The 25,973-nt window shown below is 34.6% G+C and overlaps 2 protein-coding genes across 7 annotated transcripts in view; one reads left to right on the top strand and one right to left on the bottom strand.

Annotated features, from left to right (window-relative positions):
• The first annotated feature begins 15,258 nt into the window (after positions 1–15,258).
• On the top strand, positions 15,259–19,021 carry wdr34 (WD repeat domain 34). The gene is made up of 9 exons (XM_034546639.1): positions 15,259–15,648; positions 16,110–16,364; positions 16,503–16,612; positions 16,698–16,855; positions 17,112–17,221; positions 17,647–17,817; positions 18,117–18,349; positions 18,431–18,588; positions 18,723–19,021. The coding sequence occupies exons 1-9, from the start codon at positions 15,571–15,573 to the stop codon at positions 18,959–18,961; spliced, it is 1,512 nt and encodes a 503-aa protein (XP_034402530.1). The 5' UTR covers positions 15,259–15,570; the 3' UTR covers positions 18,962–19,021.
• Positions 19,022–19,055: 34 nt separating this feature from the next.
• sptan1 (spectrin alpha, non-erythrocytic 1) overlaps positions 19,056–25,973 on the bottom strand; it is a 44,142-nt gene continuing 37,224 nt past the window's right edge. For 5 of the 6 annotated variants that reach the window (XM_034546632.1, XM_034546635.1, XM_034546637.1 and 2 more), the window contains 11 exons: positions 23,222–23,298; positions 22,925–23,134; positions 22,537–22,833; positions 21,620–21,732; positions 20,894–20,911; positions 20,430–20,484; positions 20,130–20,326; positions 19,972–20,025; positions 19,755–19,901; positions 19,528–19,675; positions 19,056–19,443 (listed from right to left, as the gene is read on the bottom strand). In XM_034546632.1, the coding sequence (XP_034402523.1) occupies positions 19,318–19,443; positions 19,528–19,675; positions 19,755–19,901; positions 19,972–20,025; positions 20,130–20,326; positions 20,430–20,484; positions 20,894–20,911; positions 21,620–21,732; positions 22,537–22,833; positions 22,925–23,134; positions 23,222–23,298 (1,442 nt within the window). In that variant the 3' untranslated portion in view covers positions 19,056–19,317. The remainder of the gene's footprint in view (positions 19,444–19,527; positions 19,676–19,754; positions 19,902–19,971; positions 20,026–20,129; positions 20,327–20,429; positions 20,485–20,893; positions 20,912–21,619; positions 21,733–22,536; positions 22,834–22,924; positions 23,135–23,221; positions 23,299–25,973) is intronic. The other variant, XM_034546636.1, reaches the window with a different exon arrangement.

Here is a 25,973-nt window from a genome sequence, read left to right as displayed (position 1 = left end):
ACATATATACTGTACATATATACTGTACATATATACTGTGCATATATACTGTACATATATACATATATACTATACATATATACTGTGCATATATACTGTACATATATACTGTACTTATATACTGTACATATATACATATATACTATACATATATACTGTACATATATACTGTACATATATACTGTACATATATACTGTGCATATATACTATACATATATATTGTACATATATACTATACATATATACTGTACATATATATATATATACTATACATATATATTGTACATATATACTATACATATATACTGTAAATATATACATATATACTGTACATATATACTGTGCATATATACTGTACTTATATACTGTACATATATATATACATATATACTATACATATATACTGTACATATATACTGTGCATATATACTGTACATATATACTGTACTTATATACTGTACATATATACATATATACTGTATATATATACTATATATACTGTACATATGTACATATACACTATACATATATACTGTACATATATACATATATACTGTACATATATACTGTGCATATATACTGTACATATATACTGTACATATATACTGTGCATATATACTGTACATATATACATATATACTGTACATATATACATATATACTATACATATATACTGTACATATATACTATACATATATACTGTGCATATATACTGTACATATATACTTTACATATATACTGTACATATATACATATATACTGTACATATATACTATACATATATACTGTGCATATATACTATACATATATACTGTACATATGTACATATATACTGTGCATATATACTGTACATATATACATATATACTGTGCATATATACTGTACATATATACATATATACTGTACATATATACTATACATATATACTGTACATATATACTATACATATATACTGTACATATGTACATATATACTATACATATATACTGTGCATATATACTGTACATATATACTGTACATATGTACATATATACTATACATATATACTGTACATATATACTGTACATATATACTGTGCATATATACTGTACATATATACTGTACATATATACTGTGCATATATACTGTACATATATACATATATACTGTACATATATACATATATACTATACATATATACTGTACATATATACTGTGCATATGTACATATATACTATACATATATACTGTACATATATACTGTACATATATACTGTACATATATGCTGTACATATATACATATATACTGTACATATATACTATATATACTGTACATATGTACATATACACAATACATATATACTGTACATATATACATATATACTGTACATATATACTGTGCATATGTACTGTACATATATACTGTACATATATACTGTACATATACACATATATACTGTACATATATACATATATACTATACATATATACTGTACATGTATACTGTACATATGTACATATATACTATACATATATAATGTGCATATATACTGTACATATATACTGTACATATATACTGTACATATATACATATATACTGTACATATATACTATACATATATACTGTGCATATATACTATACATATATACTGTACATATGTACATATATACTGTGCATATATACTGTACATATATACATATATACTGTGCATATATACTGTACATATATACATATATACTGTACATATATACTATACATATATACTGTGCATATATACTGTACATATATACTGTACATATGTACATATATACTATACATATATACTGTGCATATATACTGTACATATATACATATATAATGTACATATATACATATATACTATACATATATACTGTACATATGTACATATATACTATACATATATACTGTACATATGTACATATATACTATACATATATACTGTGCATATATACTGTGCACATATACTGTACATATATACTGTACATATATACATATATACTATACATATATACTGTACATATATACTGTACATATATACTGTGCATATATACTGTACATATATACATATATACTATACATATATACTGTACATATATACTGTACATATGTACATATATACTATACATATATACTGTACATATGTACATATATACTATACATATATACTGTGCATATATACTGTCCATTTATACTGTACATATATACATATATACTGTACATATATACTGTGCATATATACTGTGCATATATACTGTACATATATACTGTAAATATATACATATATACTATACATATATACTGTACATATATACTGTACATATATACTGTGCATATATACTGTACATATATACTGTACATATATACATATATACTATACATATATACTGTACATATATACATATATACTATACATATATACTGTACATATATACTGTACATATATACTGTGCATATATACTGTACATATATACTGTACATATATACATATATACTGTGCATATATACTGTACATATATACAATACATATATACTATACATATATACTGTGCATATATACTGTACATTTATACTGTACATATATACTGTACATATATGCTGTACATATATACTGTACATATATGCTGTACATATATACTGTACATATATACATATATACTGTGCATATATACTGTACATACATACTGTACATATATACATATATACTGTACATATATGCTGTACATATATACTATACATATATACTATACATATATACTGTACATATATACTATACATATATACTGTGCATATATACTGTACATATATACTGTACATATGTACATATATACTATACATATATACTGTGCATATATACTGTACATATATACATATATACTATACATATATACTGTACATATATACTGAACATATATACTGAACATATATACTGTACATATGTACATATATACTATACATATATACTGTGCATATATAGTGTACATATATACATATATAATGTACATATATACTATACATATATACTATACATATATACTGTAAATATATACATATATACTGTACATATATACTGTACATATATACTGTGCATATATACTATACATATATATTGTACATATATACTATACATATATACTGTACATATATACATATATACTATACATATATATTGTACATATATACTATACATATATACTGTAAATATATACATATATAATGTACATATATACTGTGCATATATACTGTACTTATATACTGTACATATATACATATATACTATACATATATACTGTACATATATACTGTGCATATATTCTGTACATATATACTGTACTTATATACTGTACATAAATACATATATACTATACATATATACTGTACATATATACTGTACATATATACTGTGCATATATACTGTACATATATACTGTACATATATACATATATATCATACATATATACTGTACATATATACTATACATATATACTGTACATATATACTGTACATATATACTGTGCATATATACATATATACTAAACATATATATTGTACATATATACTATACATATATACTGTACATATATACATATATACTGTACATATATACTGTACATATATACTGTGCATATATACTGTACATATATATACATATATACTATACATATATACTGTACATATATACTGTACATATATACTGTGCATATATACTGTACATATATACTGTACTTATATACTGTACATATATACATATATACTATACATATATACTGTACATATATACTGTACATATATACTGTGCATATATACTGTACATATATACATATATACCATACATATATACTGTACATATATACTGTACAGATATACTATACATATATACTGTACATATATACTGTGCATATGTACATATATACTTTACATATATTCTATACATATATACTGTACATATACTGTACATATATGCTGTACATATATACATATATATTGTACATATATACTATACATATATACTGTACATATATACTGTACATATATGCTGTACATATATGCTGTACATATATACATATATACTGTACATATATACTATATATACTGTACATATGTACATATACACTATACATATATACTGTACATATATACTGTACATATATACTATACACACATACTGTACATACATACTGTACATATGTACATATATACTATACATATATACTGTACATATATACTGTGCATATATACTGTACATACATACTGTACATATATACATATATACTATACATATATACTGTACATATATACTGTACATATATACTGTGCATATATACTGTACATATATATACTATATATACTATACATAGATACTATGCATATATACTATACATATATATTGTACATATATACTATACATATATACTGTACATATATACATATATACTATACATATATATTGTACATATATACTATACATATATATGTACATATATACATATATACTGTACATATATACTGTACATATATACTGTGCATATATACTGTACTTATATACTGTACATATATACATATATACTGTACATATATACTGTACATATATACTGTGCATATATACTGTACATATATACTGTACATATATACCATACATATATACTGTACATATATACTGTACATATATACTGTGCATATGTACATATATACTTTACATATATACTATACATATATACTGTACATATATACTGTACATATATACATATATACCATACATATATACCATACATATATACTGTACATATATACTGTACATATATACTGTGCATATGTACATATATACTTTACATATATACTATACATATATACTGTACATATATACTGTACATATATGCTGTACATATATACATATATACTGTACATATATACTATATATACTGTACATATGTACATATACACTATACATATATACTGTACATATACACTATACATATATACTGTACATATATACATATATACTGTACATATATACTGTGCATATATACTGTACATATATACTGTACATATATACTGTGCATATATACTGTACATATATACATATATACTGTACATATATACTGTACATATGTACATATATACTATACATATATACTGTGCATATATACTGTACATATATACTGTACATATATACTGTACATATATACATATATACTGTACATATATACTATACATATATACTGTGCATATATACTATACATATATACTGTACATATGTACATATATACTATACATATATACTGTACATATATACTGTACATATATACATATATACTGTACATATATACTATACATATATACTGTAAATATATACTATACATATATACTGTGCATATAAACTGTACATATATACATATATAATGTACATATATACATATATACTATACATATATACTGTACATATGTACATATATACTATACATATATACTATGCATATATACTATACATATATACTGTGCATATAAACTGTACATATATACATATATAATGTACATATATACATATATACTATACATATATACTGTACATATGTACATATATACTATACATATATACTATGCATATATACTATACATATATATTGTACATATATACTATACATATATACTGTACATATATACTATACATATATACTGTACATATATACTGTGCATATGTACATATATACTGTACATATATACTATACATATATACTGTACATATATACATATATACTGTACATATATACTATATATACTGTACATATGTACATATACACTATACATATATACTGTACATATATGCTGTACATATATACATATATACTGTACATATATACTATATATACTGTACATATGTACATATACACTATACATATATACTGTACATATACACTATTCATATATACTGTACATATATACATATATACTGTACATATATACTATAAATATATACTGTACATATATACTATACATATATACTGTACATATATACATATATACAGTATACATATATACTGTACATATACAGTATACATATATACTGTACATATATACTATACATATATACTGTGCATATATACTGTACATATATACTGAACATATATACTGTACATATGTACATATACTGTACATATATACTGTACATATGTACTGTACATATATACTGTACATATGTACATATATACTGTACATATATACATATATACTGTACATATGTACATATATACTGTACATATATACTGTACATATGTACTGTACATATATACTGTACATATGTACATATATACTGTACATATATACATATATACTGTACATATGTACATATATACTGTACATATATACATATATACTGTACATATGTACATATATACTGTACATATGTACATATATACTGTACATATATACCCTTTTTACTGCCAGATTTAACGACTTCCAGCTCTTTCCTCACAAGATGAGGTCATTTCAAATAATCTCTTTACTCCTTTATGTCAAAACAGCTTCAATGAACAAACGAAATGTTTGATGAATACGTCTGTGTAAAAATACATGAATATATATAACGTCTGCTTGCATTCCACATATATACTATACATATATACTGTACATATGTACATATATACTATACATATATACTGTGCATATATACTGTACATATATACTGTACATATGTACATATATACTATACATATATACTGTGCATATATACTGTACATATATACATATATAATGTACATATATACATATATACTATACATATATACTGTACATATGTACATATATACTATACATATATACTGTACATATATACTATACATATATACTGTGCATATATACTGTACATATATACTGTACATATGTACATATATACTATACATATATACTGTGCATATATACTGTACATATATACATATATACTATACATATATACTGTACATATATACTGAACATATATACTGAACATATATACTGTACATATGTACATATATACTATACATATATACTGTGCATATATAGTGTACATATATACATATATAATGTACATATATACTATACATATATACTATACATATATACTGTAAATATATACATATATACTGTACATATATACTGTACATATATACTGTGCATATATACTATACATATATATTGTACATATATACTATACATATATACTGTACATATATACATATATACTATACATATATATTGTACATATATACTATACATATATACTGTAAATATATACATATATAATGTACATATATACTGTGCATATATACTGTACTTATATACTGTACATATATACATATATACTATACATATATACTGTGCATATATTCTGTACATATATACTGTACTTATATACTGTACATAAATACATATATACTATACATATATACTGTACATATATACTGTACATATATACTGTGCATATATACTGTACATATATACTGTACATATATACATATATATCATACATATATACTGTACATATATACTATACATATATACTGTACATATATACTGTACATATATACTGTGCATATATACATATATACTAAACATATATATTGTACATATATACTATACATATATACTGTACATATATACATATATACTGTACATATATACTGTACATATATACTGTGCATATATACTGTACATATATATACATATATACTATACATATATACTGTACATATATACTGTACATATATACTGTGCATATATACTGTACATATATACTGTACTTATATACTGTACATATATACATATATACTATACATATATACTGTACATATATACTGTACATATATACTGTGCATATATACTGTACATATATACATATATACCATACATATATACTGTACATATATACTGTACAGATATACTATACATATATACTGTACATATATACTGTGCATATGTACATATATACTTTACATATATTCTATACATATATACTGTACATATACTGTACATATATGCTGTACATATATACATATATATTGTACATATATACTATACATATATACTGTACATATATACTGTACATATATGCTGTACATATATGCTGTACATATATACATATATACTGTACATATATACTATATATACTGTACATATGTACATATACACTATACATATATACTGTACATATATACTGTACATATATACTATACACACATACTGTACATACATACTGTACATATGTACATATATACTATACATATATACTGTACATATATACTGTGCATATATACTGTACATACATACTGTACATATATACATATATACTATACATATATACTGTACATATATACTGTACATATATACTGTGCATATATACTGTACATATATATACTATATATACTATACATAGATACTATGCATATATACTATACATATATATTGTACATATATACTATACATATATACTGTACATATATACATATATACTATACATATATATTGTACATATATACTATACATATATATGTACATATATACATATATACTGTACATATATACTGTACATATATACTGTGCATATATACTGTACTTATATACTGTACATATATACATATATACTGTACATATATACTGTACATATATACTGTGCATATATACTGTACATATATACTGTACATATATACCATACATATATACTGTACATATATACTGTACATATATACTGTGCATATGTACATATATACTTTACATATATACTATACATATATACTGTACATATATACTGTACATATATACATATATACCATACATATATACCATACATATATACTGTACATATATACTGTACATATATACTGTGCATATGTACATATATACTTTACATATATACTATACATATATACTGTACATATATACTGTACATATATGCTGTACATATATACATATATACTGTACATATATACTATATATACTGTACATATGTACATATACACTATACATATATACTGTACATATACACTATACATATATACTGTACATATATACATATATACTGTACATATATACTGTGCATATATACTGTACATATATACTGTACATATATACTGTGCATATATACTGTACATATATACATATATACTGTACATATATACTGTACATATGTACATATATACTATACATATATACTGTGCATATATACTGTACATATATACTGTACATATATACTGTACATATATACATATATACTGTACATATATACTATACATATATACTGTGCATATATACTATACATATATACTGTACATATGTACATATATACTATACATATATACTGTACATATATACTGTACATATATACATATATACTGTACATATATACTATACATATATACTGTAAATATATACTATACATATATACTGTGCATATAAACTGTACATATATACATATATAATGTACATATATACATATATACTATACATATATACTGTACATATGTACATATATACTATACATATATACTATGCATATATACTATACATATATACTGTGCATATAAACTGTACATATATACATATATAATGTACATATATACATATATACTATACATATATACTGTACATATGTACATATATACTATACATATATACTATGCATATATACTATACATATATATTGTACATATATACTATACATATATACTGTACATATATACTATACATATATACTGTACATATATACTGTGCATATGTACATATATACTGTACATATATACTATACATATATACTGTACATATATACATATATACTGTACATATATACTATATATACTGTACATATGTACATATACACTATACATATATACTGTACATATATGCTGTACATATATACATATATACTGTACATATATACTATATATACTGTACATATGTACATATACACTATACATATATACTGTACATATACACTATTCATATATACTGTACATATATACATATATACTGTACATATATACTATAAATATATACTGTACATATATACTATACATATATACTGTACATATATACATATATACAGTATACATATATACTGTACATATACAGTATACATATATACTGTACATATATACTATACATATATACTGTGCATATATACTGTACATATATACTGAACATATATACTGTACATATGTACATATACTGTACATATATACTGTACATATGTACTGTACATATATACTGTACATATGTACATATATACTGTACATATATACATATATACTGTACATATGTACATATATACTGTACATATATACTGTACATATGTACTGTACATATATACTGTACATATGTACATATATACTGTACATATATACATATATACTGTACATATATACATATATACTGTACATATGTACATATATACTGTACATATATACCCTTTTTACTGCCAGATTTAACGACTTCCAGCTCTTTCCTCACAAGATGAGGTCATTTCAAATAATCTCTTTACTCCTTTATGTCAAAACAGCTTCAATGAACAAACGAAATGTTTGATGAATACGTCTGTGTAAAAATACATGAATATATATAACGTCTGCTTGCATTCCACATATATACTATACATATATACTGTACATATGTACATATATACTATACATATATACTGTGCATATATACTGTACATATATACTGTACATATGTACATATATACTATACATATATACTGTGCATATATACTGTACATATATACATATATAATGTACATATATACATATATACTATACATATATACTGTACATATGTACATATATACTATACATATATACTGTACATATGTACATATATACTATACATATATACTGTGCATATATACTGTGCATATATACTGTACATATATACTGTACATATATACATATATACTATACATATATACTGTACATATATACTGTACATATATACTGTGCATATATACTGTACATATATACATATATACTGTACATATGTACATATATACTATACATATATACTGTACATATGTACATATATACTATACATATATACTGTGCATATATACTGTCCATTTATACTGTACATATATACATATATACTGTACATATATACTGTGCATATATACTGTGCATATATACTGTACATATATACTGTAAATATATACATATATACTATACATATATACTGTACATATATACTGTACATATATACTGTGCATATATACTGTACATATATACTGTACATATATACATATATACTATACATATATACTGTACATATATACTGTACATATATACTGTGCATATATACTGTACATATATACTGTACATATATACATATATACTGTGCATATATACTGTACATATATACAATACATATATACTATACATATATACTGTGCATATATACTGTACATTTATACTGTACATATATACTGTACATATATGCTGTACATATATACATATATACTGTGCATATATACTGTACATACATACTGTACATATATACATATATACTGTACATATATGCTGTACATATATACTATACATATATACTATACATATATACTGTACATATATACTATACATATATACTGTGCATATATACTGTACATATATACTGTACATATGTACATATATACTATACATATATACTGTGCATATATACTGTACATATATACATATATACTATACATATATACTGTACATATATACTGAACATATATACTGAACATATATACTGTACATATGTACATATATACTATACATATATACTGTGCATATATAGTGTACATATATACATATATAATGTACATATATACTATACATATATACTATACATATATGCTGTAAATATATACATATATACTGTACATATATACTGTACATATATACTGTGCATATATACTATACATATATATTGTACATATATACTATACATATATACTATACATATATATTGTACATATATACTATACATATATACTGTAAATATATACATATATACTGTACATATATACTGTGCATATATACTGTACTTATATACTGTACATATATACATATATACTATACATATATACTGTACATATATACTGTGCATATATACTGTACATATATACTGTACTTATATACTGTACATATATACATATATACTATACATATATACTGTACATATATACTGTACATATATACTGTACATATATACATATATATCATACATATATACTGTACATATATACTATACATATATACTGTACATATATACTGTACATATATACTGTGCATATATACATATATACTAAACATATATATTGTACATATATACTATACATATATACTGTACATATATACATATATACTGTACATATATACTGTACATATATACTGTGCATATATACTGTACATATATACATATATACTATACATATATACTGTACATATATACTGTACATATATACTGTGCATATATACTGTACATATATACTGTACTTATATACTGTACATATATACATATATACTATACATATATACTGTACATATATACTGTACATATATACTGTGCATATATACTGTACATATATACATATATACCATACATATATACTGTACATATATACTGTACAGATATACTATACATATATACTGTACATATATACTGTGCATATGTACATATATACTTTACATATATACTATACATATATACTGTACATATACTGTACATATATGCTGTACATATATACATATATATTGTACATATATACTATACATATATACTGTACATATATACTGTACATATATGCTGTACATATATACATATATACTGTACATATATACTATATATACTGTACATATGTACATATACACTATACATATATACTGTACATATATACTATACACACATACTGTACATACATACTGTACATATGTACATATATACTATACATATATACTGTGCATATATACTGTACATACATACTGTACATATATACATATATACTATACATATATACTGTACATATATACTGTACATATATACTGTGCATATATACTGTACATATATATACTATATATACTATACATAGATACTATGCATATATACTATACATATATATTGTACATATATACTATACATATATACTGTACATATATACATATATACTATACATATATATTGTACATATATACTATACATATATACTGTACATATATACATATATACTGTACATATATACTGTACATATATACTGTGCATATATACTGTACTTATATACTGTACATATATACATATATACTATACATATATACTGTACATATATACTGTACATATATACTGTGCATATATACTGTACATATATACTGTACATATATACATATATACCATACATATATACCATACATATATACTGTACATATATACTGTACATATATACTGTGCATATGTACATATATACTTTACATATATACTATTCATATATACTGTACATATATACTGTACATATATGCTGTACATATATACATATATACTGTACATATATACTATATATACTGTACATATGTACATATACACTATACATATATACTGTACATATACACTATACATATATACTGTACATATATACATATATACTGTACATATATACTGTGCATATATACTGTACATATATACTGTACATATATACTGTGCATATATACTGTACATATATACATATATACTATACATATATACTGTACATATATACTGTACATATGTACATATATACTATACATATATACTGTGTATATATACTGTACATATATACTGTACATATATACTGTACATATATACATATATACTGTACATATATACTATACATATATACTGTGCATATATACTATACATATATACTGTACATATGTACATATATACTATACATATATACTGTGCATATATACTGTACATATATACATATATACTGTACATATATACTATACATATATACTGTGCATATATACTGTACATATATACATATATAATGTACATATATACATATATACTATACATATATACTGTACATATGTACATATATACTATACATATATACTATGCATATATACTATACATATATATTGTACATATATACTATACATATATACTGTACATATATACTATACATATATACTGTACATATATACTGTGCATATGTACATATATACTGTACATATATACTATACATATATACTGTACATATATACATATATACTGTACATATATACTATATATACTGTACATATGTACATATACACTATACATATATACTGTACATATATGCTGTACATATATACATATATACTGTACATATATACTATATATACTGTACATATGTACATATACACTATACATATATACTGTACATATACACTATTCATATATACTGTACATATATACATATATACTGTACATATATACTATACATATATACTGTACATATATACTATACATATATACTGTACATATATACATATATACAGTATACATATATACTGTACATATACAGTATACATATATACTGTACATATATACTATACATATATACTGTGCATATATACTGTACATATATACTGAACATATATACTGTACATATGTACATATACTGTACATATATACTGTACATATGTACTGTACATATATACTGTACATATGTACATATATACTGTACATATATACATATATACTGTACATATGTACATATATACTGTACATATATACTGTACATATGTACTGTACATATATACTGTACATATGTACATATATACTGTACATATATACATATATACTGTACATATGTACATATATACTGTACATATATACATATATACTGTACATATGTACATATATACTGTACATATATACCCTTTTTACTGCCAGATTTAACGACTTCCAGCTCTTTCCTCACAAGATGAGGTCATTTCAAATAATCTCTTTACTCCTTTATGTCAAAACAGCTTCAATGAACAAACGAAATGTTTGATGAATACGTCTGTGTAAAAATACATGAATATATATAACGTCTGCTTGCATTCCTCTGATGTGTTTTCATGTTCCATCTTTAATCCTTAATGCGGTTGTATAAACGTAATTAATCGGGCTGAACACACAGTGCCCTCCTCTTTGTTGACGTCTCCATGCGTCCATTGGTAACTGCGTGTGTAACGTCACATTGCAATGAATTGTGGGTAATTGTCTTGGGCAAAGTCGGCATCTAATGCTTCATAAAGGGCTCAACATGCGGACTATGGGACAGCCCTAAACCCTCTCGGAGTTAGCGGGAGCGCGCCTCAAAGAGGGAGCGCGCCTCAAAGAGGGAGGAGATTGGCCCTCCAGCTCTAACAGGAAGTCACTGTGACTTCCGGTGTCTATCATTTTGAACGAGCCTACGGGATCTCCGTAACCAAGGTGACGCTAGCTTTGAGGAAAATGGCCCCAGCGTGTTAAACAGCTAGCGGACCAGAAATGGTCCACCCGGTTACTATTCAGTCAAACTGGTCTGGACGCAGTGGACGCTACTTCCGGTAGTTCCGGTCCCTAGAATGTTTACTGATGAAGTCCTGGATCCGGTGGGCACCGGGTCTCTGTGGAGGAGCGCGCAGCAGGCGGCGCAGGAGTCGGTACGTGACCAGCAGCGTTCCCGTCTTAAAGGGCACCTGGGATCTGTAGTTCCCGAGTATTTAATGTGTGGCAGAAACGATGCATAGTGAACCTGCGTTAGAGACGCGTGAGACGTTCAGGTGTTGCGCGGAAATCTAACAACCAGAAGGGAACGCTGAGAACAAGCTGTTGCTTTAGCCAAAGACCTTTTGAATATGAGAAGTCGAATGCATTCATTTACTTATTAATACTATTAACCCCATATTTGTTCAAGGATAACACATCTTACAGTTACACTCACCTACAACTTACAATGTATACATTAAAATAATGAGTATGTGGCCTCTATACACAATGCATCAGTGTTGTACCTCCTTAAGTCTTAATAATTGTAGAACTCAAAATTATGATTGCAGTTACAATATAATAGATGTGCATTGCTCAATGCATCTATATTGCATCTATATTTGCTGGTATTCAGACAGGCTGTCAGACCAGAGCTGTACACAGGACTGAGGCAGAGGTCCAGACTCGATCGGCTACCATCAGCTGGACTCAAACGGAACCAGAACCACAAGAGCAGCTCCTCCAGCAAAGCCACGGCGAGTTGGATCCGCCCGGCCTGAAGGACTTCCTGCAGCGGGTTGAGGACTCGGTCATCAGGGAGTTGGTCACAAATGCCCGGAGTCACGCCTTCGATGAGTTCCAGGTGAACTGGGAAGATCAGAGTCACCTGGTGAGTCGTGTACTGAGGCGCGTGGCAGCTCTGTGAGCCAAAACCAATCTGCAAGTCTGTCGTTGTTCCTGATGACAGAAAGCACAACTCTTCTTTAAATGTCCTTCCGTGTTCAGAATCAGTTGATCATGTTTGCAGGTGTCGTGCCTCCATTGCCTTCAACACCCCAGCGCACAAGAGAGCGGCCTTCATGTGACCGGTGTGTCCTGGAGCTGTACAGGTTCAGTTATTGCTTGTGCCTACGGTCGGTATGTCAGCGCTTCACCTGATCTCTCTCTCTATTGACACACACACACACACACACGTATGTAAATGCGTGTTTTTGGCGGGCAGAATTGACGATGGCGACTGGAGTACAGAGAGGTCCTGTGTTTGTACGTGGAACCTGGACCGCCGCGGTCTGGACCCCAAACAAGCGGACCTGGTCCTGGACGTTCCCACTGCAGTCACCGCTCTGTGTTGCCATCCCAACCAGCCCGCCCTCATCGCAGGTACCCTGCTCCCACATCACACATGTCCATCAGCTGGACACTTGATTGATCCTCACCGTCTGAACCAACTGAGACCAGATGTACACTTTCTAATAATCCGATCCTGTTATTAAGTTTCTGTCGAGTAGAACTAATCGTGTTCAGTTATTGTTCTTCATAATAAAATCAGTGCTCTTTAAAAATGAGCGTGAGCCATGCAGAAAGCTGAACATCGTGTTTGTGGATTCTGTGTGTGTGTGTCCCGTTGTGGCTGCAGGGGGTCTTTTCAGTGGAGAGGTGGTGGTCTGGGACACCAGTCGGACTCAGGACCCTGTGCTGGTCCAAACTGGGATGTCAGCAGACAGCCACAGAGAGCCTGTTTATCAGGTGAGTAGACCCAATCAGGTGGTTTCTCTTGGAGCGCTGCTCCAGTCCATCAGTGAGGTCTGCTAGGACCCTGGTCCTTGAGACCATATGAAGGCTCTTTGAAGCCAGGGGACAGGTTTAGTGTCCGACACTTTGTTCCCCGTTATTCTTTTATATATTCCATGTATACATCAGCTTCAGTCCAAAACTACAGAGAGCCATGCTGTAAACTGTTCTTTGAATTGTGTGTGTGTGTGTGTGTGTGTGTGTGTGTGTGTGTGTGTGTGTGTGTGTGTGTGTGTGTGTGTGTGTGTGTGTGTGTGTGTGTGTGTGTGTGTGTGTGTGTGTGTGTGTGTGTGTGTGTGTGTGTGTGTGTGTGTGTGTGTGTGTGTGTGTGTGTGTGTGTGTGTGTGTGTGTGTGTGTGTGTGTGTGTGTGTGTGTGTAGGTTGCCTGGGTGCCCCTGCAGAAGAAAGGAGAGTTTGGGGTGCTCAGTGCTTGTTCAGGAGGAAGGGTGCTGCTGTGGACGGTGGACTCAGACCTGGGCCGGTTAGTCCTGAATGCTGCCTACGCCCTGGTGCAGCAGCAGGTTCCCCACAGCAGCACCACCAGCTTCAAGGTGAGCCTCAGGATGAGGAACCCCTGGAACCAAAGTGAAGGGTTCTTGTAGTGTCAGAATACATCACGGTCTTATAGCCTTCATCAAAGTGGAACGTTAAAGGATTTCACACACAGGGCACATATCATGGGCTTTCTGGTTAGAAGGCACATATGAATGACTAAAAATAAATCTAATAAAATGTTCTAATTATTTCCAAACTTCTCCTGTGTGCTGCAGTGTATGTAGTTTTCATACTTAATATTTGGGGTTTACTCTGTAACGTGCTTGCTGGGGATACAGTATGTATGCATCTACAGGCCCGAGGCAGCAGCACTGTGGGTGTCACCGCCCTGGCCCTGTCCCCCTGGGACCCCGACACCTTCTTGGTGGGCTCTGAGGGCGGCCTGCTGCTCCGATGCTCCTTCTCCTCCCAGACACCGGCTGCTGCGCCCTCTGAAGGCCACAATGCGACACTGAGAGCCCCGGCGGTCTTCCTGTTTAGGCCCCGTAGCGGCCCCGTCCACTCCATACACTGCTCCCCTTTCCACAGGTCATTGAACAAGTGATCAGCAATTAGTTCAGATGATGGAACAGGGACTTGGTCCTAATGGGGGTCTGGTGTTGTCTGCAGGAACCTGTTTGTGAGTGCAGGGACCGATGGTCTGGCCCACCTCCACTCTCTGCTGCAGGCCGACCCGCTGCTCTCGCTCAGGGTTTCAGACTCCTACGTGTTTCAGGTGCAGTGGTCTCCAACCAGACCACTGGTGTTTGCAGCAGCCACCGGACAAGGTACAGTGTGTGTGTGTGTGATATAAATAGGTGTGGGTTCAAAGCTGGATTTACATATCATTTGCATATCCATCAGTATATTTGTCAGACATTTGCATCCTTGTTGACCTTCTGCTCTCCATGTTCTGTCCAAGGTGAGGTGCAGATCTTCGACCTGGGCCGCAGGTCCCAGAGGCCAGCAGCCACCATGGAGCAGGGAGGAGCCAACCAAGCTGCCACCTGTCTGGCCTTCAACCATCAGAACCCTCAGCTCCTGGCCGTGGGGAACACCAAGGGGAGCGTCTGCATCTGGCAGCTGAGCCACAACTTGACGGAGCACAGCCCCAGAGAGAGCGGTCAGCTAGAGCAGATAGCCAATCAGGTGGCAGAATGAGACACGTTGAAGATGATTCATGTCTACTGTGTTTTGCAAAATAAAAATCTCAAAGAACAATTCCATTGTAGAAGTGAAATGAAAACAGTAGAGGTTTCCAGTTCTAACCAGTAGCGTTTATTAGAGCACACTGCAGTTGTTACTATTGGGTTCTTCAATGCATTGGAAGCACAAGCTAAAACAATCACATTCACATGTAGACAGAGGCACTCTGCTATCATGAGAAGCACAAAGAGTTAAGGTAGAGCGAGATAAATACATAGACAGTTGTTATTAGTGCCACAATCATGCACTTTCAGCTGGGTGTTGAAGTGTGTGTGGGAAACGCGTCCCGATTGGTCCCCGGTGGCGACGGATCAGTTGACGAAGAGCGAGCGGGTGAATTCAACAAAGTCGAAAGCTGTCGGCAGCTCTCGGCCCTTGCTGTCGAGATAGGGCTTCATGTGTGAGAGGCAGTAGTCCGCCTGCTCCTTGCTCAGGTTCTGAAAGGGAGAAGGGGACAGTTAGACCTCCACAAAGACCTGGATCTGGGGCTGAATGCAGACTGACAAGTGAACACATTGGACCTGGTAGAGCTCTTCTTTAGTGACGTAGGGTTTGTTCTCTGTACTGAGAGCTCGGAAGGCGCTCTCGATCTCCTCACTGGACTTCACGTTCTCCGTCTCGCGACTGATCATGAAGGCCATGTACTCCTGCAGCGACACGTTGCCATCCCTGAGGACAGTACAGCGTGTTAGACACTACACCGCCGTGCACATTTACATCAATGGAGGGTCCTGGACGTGTGACGCACCTGTTTGGATCCACGGTGTCGAGTATGGCCTCAAACTCCGGATCCGGTTCTCCTTCCTCCACCATGGGCAGGTCGTATCCTAGCGAGCGCAGACACGACTTGAACTCTTGGTGGTTGAGACGGCCGGACTTCTCCTTGTCGAAGTGCCTGCACATGGAGACGTGTAGATGAGGACCACCTTCAGAGCACACAAACATGTCCTGACGAAGCCACTTACTTGAACATCATGCTGAACTCCTTCAGGGCCTCCTCTGTCACTCCAGTGGTGTTCCTGAAAGATGGAGCGGGAGGAACATGAGCTTAAAGCAGCAACACTTGTCTTACCTTTGTCAGCATTGTAGCTAAAGTGTGTCTGAAGTCCAGATCACTGTGTACCTGGCCTGGATCTGCTGCTCCAGGTTGTGCTGCATCCTCATTCCCAGCTGGTCCAGTTGGTCCCACTGCTGGGCCAGGCCCACTGTGCTGTGCTCTGTGTACTTGTTGTCCAAGATCAGCGCTTCCTCCATAGCTGCACCCAGGTCTTCAATCTTCTTCAGCTGGCTGCGCATGGCCCGGATCTCCTGGTGCTTACGCTACACACACACACCATGATACCTCAGCTAACCTGGTTCTAGCTCTGGGTCTTGTCCACTGGTAAGGACAAAGTGTCAACATGCAACAGGGACGGATATTTACCTTGGTGGCCTCCAGCTGGGACTCCAGGGTTCCAGATTCCTCCACCATACACGACCTGCCACGAACAGACTGCTGTTAGAAAGGGAGCAGCATGGGGGGGGGGGGGGGGGGGAATTCGGTCTGCGTTGGCGTGCAGCTCCACCTCGAACGCCTGATGTTTCTGATGCTTACTCTGACCACACTCTCTCTCTCTCTCTCTCTCTCTCTCTCTCTCTCTCTCTCTCTCTCTCTCTCTCTCTCTCTCTCTCTCTCTCTCTCTCTCTCTCTCTCTCTCTCTCTCTCTCTCTCTCTCTCTCTCTCTCTCTCTCTCTCTCTCTCTCTCTCTCTCTCTCTCTCTCTCTCTCTCTCTCTCTCTCTCTCTCTCTCTCTCTCTCTCTCTCTCTCTCTGCAGGATTTACTTTCATTGGCAGTTTTCACACCAAACACTCATAACACAAACAATGAAGAGAAAAGGTGATATTAACCCATCCAGAAGATATGTCCTGATCAGCAGCACCAGCGAGGACGCAGCCGAGGGGAGAGAAACAAACACAGGTTAACACAAATAACCTTGAGTAACCAGGTGGTTCTCTACCTGGTCTCCTGCATGTGAACTATAGTAACCAGGTGGTTCTCTACCTGGTCTCCTGCATGTGAACTATAGTAACCAGGTGGTTCTCTACCTGGTCTCCTGCATGTGAACTCTAGTAACCAGGTGGTTCTCTACCTGGTCTCCTGCATGTGAACTCTAGTAACCAGGTGGTTCTCTACCTGGTCTCCTGCATGTGAACTCTAGTAACCAGGTGGTTCTCTACCTGGTCTCCTGCATGTGAACTCTAGTAACCAGGTGGTTCTCTACCTGGTCTTCTGCATGTGAACTCTAGTAACCAGGTGGTTCTCTACCTGGTCTCCTGCATGTGAACTCTAGTAACCAGGTGGTTCTCTACCTGGTCTTCTGCATGTGAACTCTAGTAACCAGGTGGTTCTCTACCTGGTCTCCTGCATGTGAACTCTAGTAACCAGGTGGTTCTCTACCTGGTCTCCTGCATGTGAACTCTAGTAACCAGGTGGTTCTCTACCTGGTCTTCTGCATGTGAACTCTAGTAACCAGGTGGTTCTCTACCTGGTCTCCTGCATGTGAACTCTAGTAACCAGGTGGTTCTCTACCTGGTCTTCTGCATGTGAACTCTAGTAACCAGGTGGTTCTCTACCTGGTCTCCTGCAGCCACTGGTGGAACGCATTGGCGTGCTGTGCAAACTCTTGACGCAGCTTGTCGTTTTCTTCTTGCCTCCTCTGCTCCTTCTGCAGCTCCAGCTCTCGCTCCTGAGACAGAAGCACACACTCAATGAGCTCCACTGCATTAATTAGGTCTAATATTAATTACAACAAATCATGACCACCTAGCCATAAACAAACTAATCCCAACTCCCCGTCACCAAACCTGCCCCATTGAGATGAGACCTGCAGATTCATGTAACAAATTATTCACATTTTTATAAAATGCTTTAGTGGGCAAAAAACTCTAAACTAAAAAGAAATGGAAATAATAATGTTTGGTTTCCTCTTTACCCGTCTCTTTATTAATCAGCACAATTAATCTACAGTTCAGCAATAACTTTGTTTATTTCAGGTGTTGAGCATCATTATGGATTAAAAACCATTATGAAAAAGCTCAAACTGCAGCAGGTTACAGGTCAGGGAGATCATTATCTTTATAGTAATTTTACTGAAGAGGAGCAGATAGAATTGTGGCCAGAGATGTTATCAAAGTTGAATAAAGAGGAGGCCTCAAAGTGTGGACTAATGAAGTGGTAGTAAAATAACCCTGTTAGTTTAGCAGGTCATCCAGCATGTCACATTGATCTCAGCTGTCCTGACACACACTCAGACCACCTTCAGCCAAGAGTTGAAGTGTTTCTCATGTAAAGAAACTGCACTGCATCAGGATCAGTATTGGGAGACACAAAGTCAACCTGAACTGAACTCCTGCAGGACTCCAGTCAGTTGGAGCTCAGTTGAAATGATAACAGTAAGAGCTAACAGGCATGTTGGCTGGAGTGAGAAAGATGAAGGAAAATATTAGGAGGTTGTATTTTTGAATGCATAAATAATCTTTGATGTGGAGACCTTGATGATCTTCTGCAGGTTTCTCCAGGTCTCCTCCAGGGCCTCCATAGTGAACCAGGTGTAGGGGTTGGACACCACCTGGTAGCTCTTGATCTGCTGGTCCAGCTCGGCCAGCTGGCCGAAGTCGGCCTGAGCCGAGCTCAGCGAGGAGCGGAAGGCCTCGTGGGCTTCACGCAGCGCCCGGATCTCCTCCAGAGAGTTGCACCGAACCGGGTCCGTCAGATCCTCCTCTGCATTCTCAAACCAGCTGTTGAAGGCTGAAGCTTTCTTGGCAAATGTCAGGAACAAGTCCTCAACCTGTGAAGAAGACATGAACATTCAAACGGGTCCAATTGACTCACATCACCTTAGCTTTAATGACGCAACTGTATTGAAGAGAACCCCCTACCTTTCTGAAGTGCTCTTGAGCTTCCAGAAGCTTCTTCTTGCGAGCGGCTGAGTTGGACAGCAGCTGGTTCCAGCGCTTAATCAAGGCGGCGTGACGCGCTTCGATGGCTTTTGATTGGACGTGCTTGGCGGCCAGCAGCTGGTCCTGGAGAGCCGTAATGTTGGTGATGCCCTCCTGCTGGAAGGCCTGGAGACCGGCATCGAACGTCTCCTGCAGATGCACACAGAACACAGATGTCAATGGAGAGAGTCACATGTTGGAGGTAACAGTAGAAAAGTGCTGCAACAGATGGAGCACCTGCTTCGTGAGCAGAGTCTGGACTGAGGACAGGTCTCTGCCGTAGTCATCAGTCTTCAGGCTGTTCTCCTTCTCACCTAAACAGGTTCAGAAATGATGGAGATGAACTCAAGTCCACACAAACCCATCCAGACAACTGGAGGTCAGGCTGTATGGGCACTATGTAATGATACATCAGAAAACCTCTTTCATAAAGGCAATACAGAAATGAATCGCCACCTTAACGTGGTGGAGGAGTTTGAGTGGCTCAGTGATCCTGGGAGCTATGTTGTCTGGGGCATCAGCCCCTGGTAGGGTCTCCCAAGGCAAACAGGTCTCGGGGGAGAGCCCAGACTAAGAGCGGTTCAATAAACCCTGATGATAACCAGCCCACGGACTGAAGCTACCTTGCCCGGACAAGGGAAACCGGGGCACCCTCCCGGAGCCAGACCCAGGAGGGGAGCTCGTCGGCGAGCGTCTGGTGGCCGGGCTTTCGCCCATGGGGCCCGGTCGGGCTCAGCCCGAAAAAACAGCATGGAGCAGCAGTCACCCTGTGGATCCATCACCATAGTTCTCCTGGGAGACTTCAACGCTCACGTGGGCAATGACAGAGAAACCTGGCGGGGCGTGATTGGGAGGAACGGCTTGCCCGATCTGAACCCGAATGGTGTTTTGTTGTTGGACTTCTGTGCTAGCCACAGTTTGTCCATAACGAACACCATGTTCGAACATAAGGTGGCTCATAAGTGTACCTGGTACCAGAACACCTTAGGCCGGAGATCAATGATCGACTTTGTAATCGTATCATCTGATCTGCGGCCGTATGTCTTGGACACTCGGGTGAAGAGAGGAGCAGAGCTGTCAACTGATCACCACCTGGTGGTGAGTTGGATCAGATGGCGGGGGACTCGGCTAGAGAGACCTGGCAAGCCCAAACGTGTAGTGAGGGTGAACTGGGAACGTCTGGCAGAGGATCCTGTCCGGGAGGTCTTCAACTCCCACCTCCGGAAGAACGTCTCACAAATCCCGATGGAGGCTGGGGACATGGAATCCGAGTGGACCTTGTTCAAAGCCTCTATTGTGGACGCGGCTGCTCGCGGCTGTGGCCGGAAGGTCATCGGTGCCTGTCGTGGTGGCAACCCGAGAACCCGGTGGTGGACACCGGGGGTGAGGGAAGCCGTCAAATTGAAGAAGGAGGCCTTTCGGGCCTGGCTGGCCCAGGGGTCTCCTGAAGCAGCTGACGGGTGCCGGCGGGCCAGAAGGGCTGCAGCGGGATGGTCGCGGAGGCTAAAACTCGGGCATGGGAGGAGTTCGGGGAAGCCATGGAGAAGGACTTTCGGTTGGCCTCAAGGAAGTTCTGGCAAACCATCCGACGGCTCAGGAAGGGAAAGCAGGGTCCACCCCAGGCTGTTCTCAGCAGGGGGGGGGGAACTGCTGACCCGGACTGGGGACATCGTCGGGCGGTGGAAAGAGCACTTTGAGGAACTCCTAAACCCGGCCAACATGTCCCCCGGAGAGGGGGCAGCGCCGGAAGACTTTGGGGTGGATTCACCCATATCCCTGGCAGAGGTCGCTAAGGTAGTCAAAAAGCTCCTTGGTGGCAAGGCGCCAGGGGTGGATGAGATCCGCCCTGAGATGCTGAAAGCGCTGGACATTGTTGGGCTGTCTTGGTTGACACGCCTTTTCAGTGTCGCATGGGGGTCGGGAACAGTGCCCATGGACTGGCAGACCGGGGTGATGGTTCCCATCTTCAAGAAGGGGGACCGGAGAGTGTGCTCGAACTATCGTGGTATCACACTGCTCAGCCTCCCGGGAAAAGCTTATGCCAGGGTGCTGGAGAGGAGGCTCCGACCGCTTGTCGAACCTCAGTTTTAAAAGACGAACAGTGCGGATTCTGTCCCGGTTGTGGAACAGTGGACCAGCTCTTTACCCTCGCAAGATTACTCGAGGGGTCCTGGGAGTTTGCCCAACCAGTTTACATGTGCTTTGTATACCTGGAGAAGGCTTTCGACCGGGTCCCTCGTGGGTTTTTGTAGGGGGTGCTGCGGGAGTATGGGGTGCCGGACCCGTTGGCACGGGCCATCCGGTCTCTGTACGCCTGCAGTAGGAGCTGTGTTCGTCTCCTCGGTAGTAAGTCAGACACGTTCCCGGTGGGTGTTGGCCTCCGCCAGGGCTGCCCTTCATCACCGGTCCTGTTCGTGACCTTCATGGACAGGATATCTAGGCGCAGCCAGGGGGCGGAGAGGATCCGGTTCGGGAGTCTCGGGATCGCCTCTCTGCTGTTTGCGGATGATGTGGTCCTGTTTGCCTCCTCGGACCGTGACCTCCAGCATTCACTGGGGCGTTTTGCAGCCGAGTGCGAAGCGGCAGGGATGAGAGTTAGCACCTCCAAATCTGAGGCCATGGTGCTCTGCCGGAAACCGGCGGATTGCTCCCTCCAGGTGGGGGCAAACTGCCTACCCCAAGCGAAGGAGTTCAAGTATCTCGGGGTCTTGTTCACGAGTGAGGGTAAGGTGGAGCGGGAGATCGACAGGCGGATCGGTGCGGCTGCAGCAGTAAAACAGGCGCTGTACCGGTCCGTCTTGGTGAAGAGGAGCTGAGCCGGAAGGCAAAGCTCTCCATTTACTGGTCGGTCTACGTTCCAACCCTCACCTATGGTCACGAACTCTGGGTCGTGACCGAAAGAACGAGATCTCGGATACAAGCGGCCGAAATGAGCTTCTTCCGTAGGGTGGCCGGGCTCAGCCTTAGAGATAGGGTAAGGAGCTCGGAC

The sequence above is a fragment of the Cyclopterus lumpus genome, chromosome 12 (genome assembly GCF_009769545.1).
Source record: "Cyclopterus lumpus isolate fCycLum1 chromosome 12, fCycLum1.pri, whole genome shotgun sequence".
Taxonomy (NCBI): domain Eukaryota; kingdom Metazoa; phylum Chordata; class Actinopteri; order Perciformes; family Cyclopteridae; genus Cyclopterus; species Cyclopterus lumpus.
This window is presented reverse-complemented; position numbering and strand designations above follow the sequence as displayed.

Coding starts and splice junctions, on each gene's coding strand:
- wdr34 (XM_034546639.1), top strand. CDS start 15,571: ATGTTTACTGATGAAGTCCTGGATCCGGTGGGCACCGGGTCTCTGTGG. Junction 16,613..16,697: donor ATTGCTTGTGCCTACGGTCG/GTATGTCAGCGC, acceptor TTTGGCGGGCAG/AATTGACGATGGCGACTGGA. Junction 17,818..18,116: donor GCAGCACCACCAGCTTCAAG/GTGAGCCTCAGG, acceptor ATGCATCTACAG/GCCCGAGGCAGCAGCACTGT.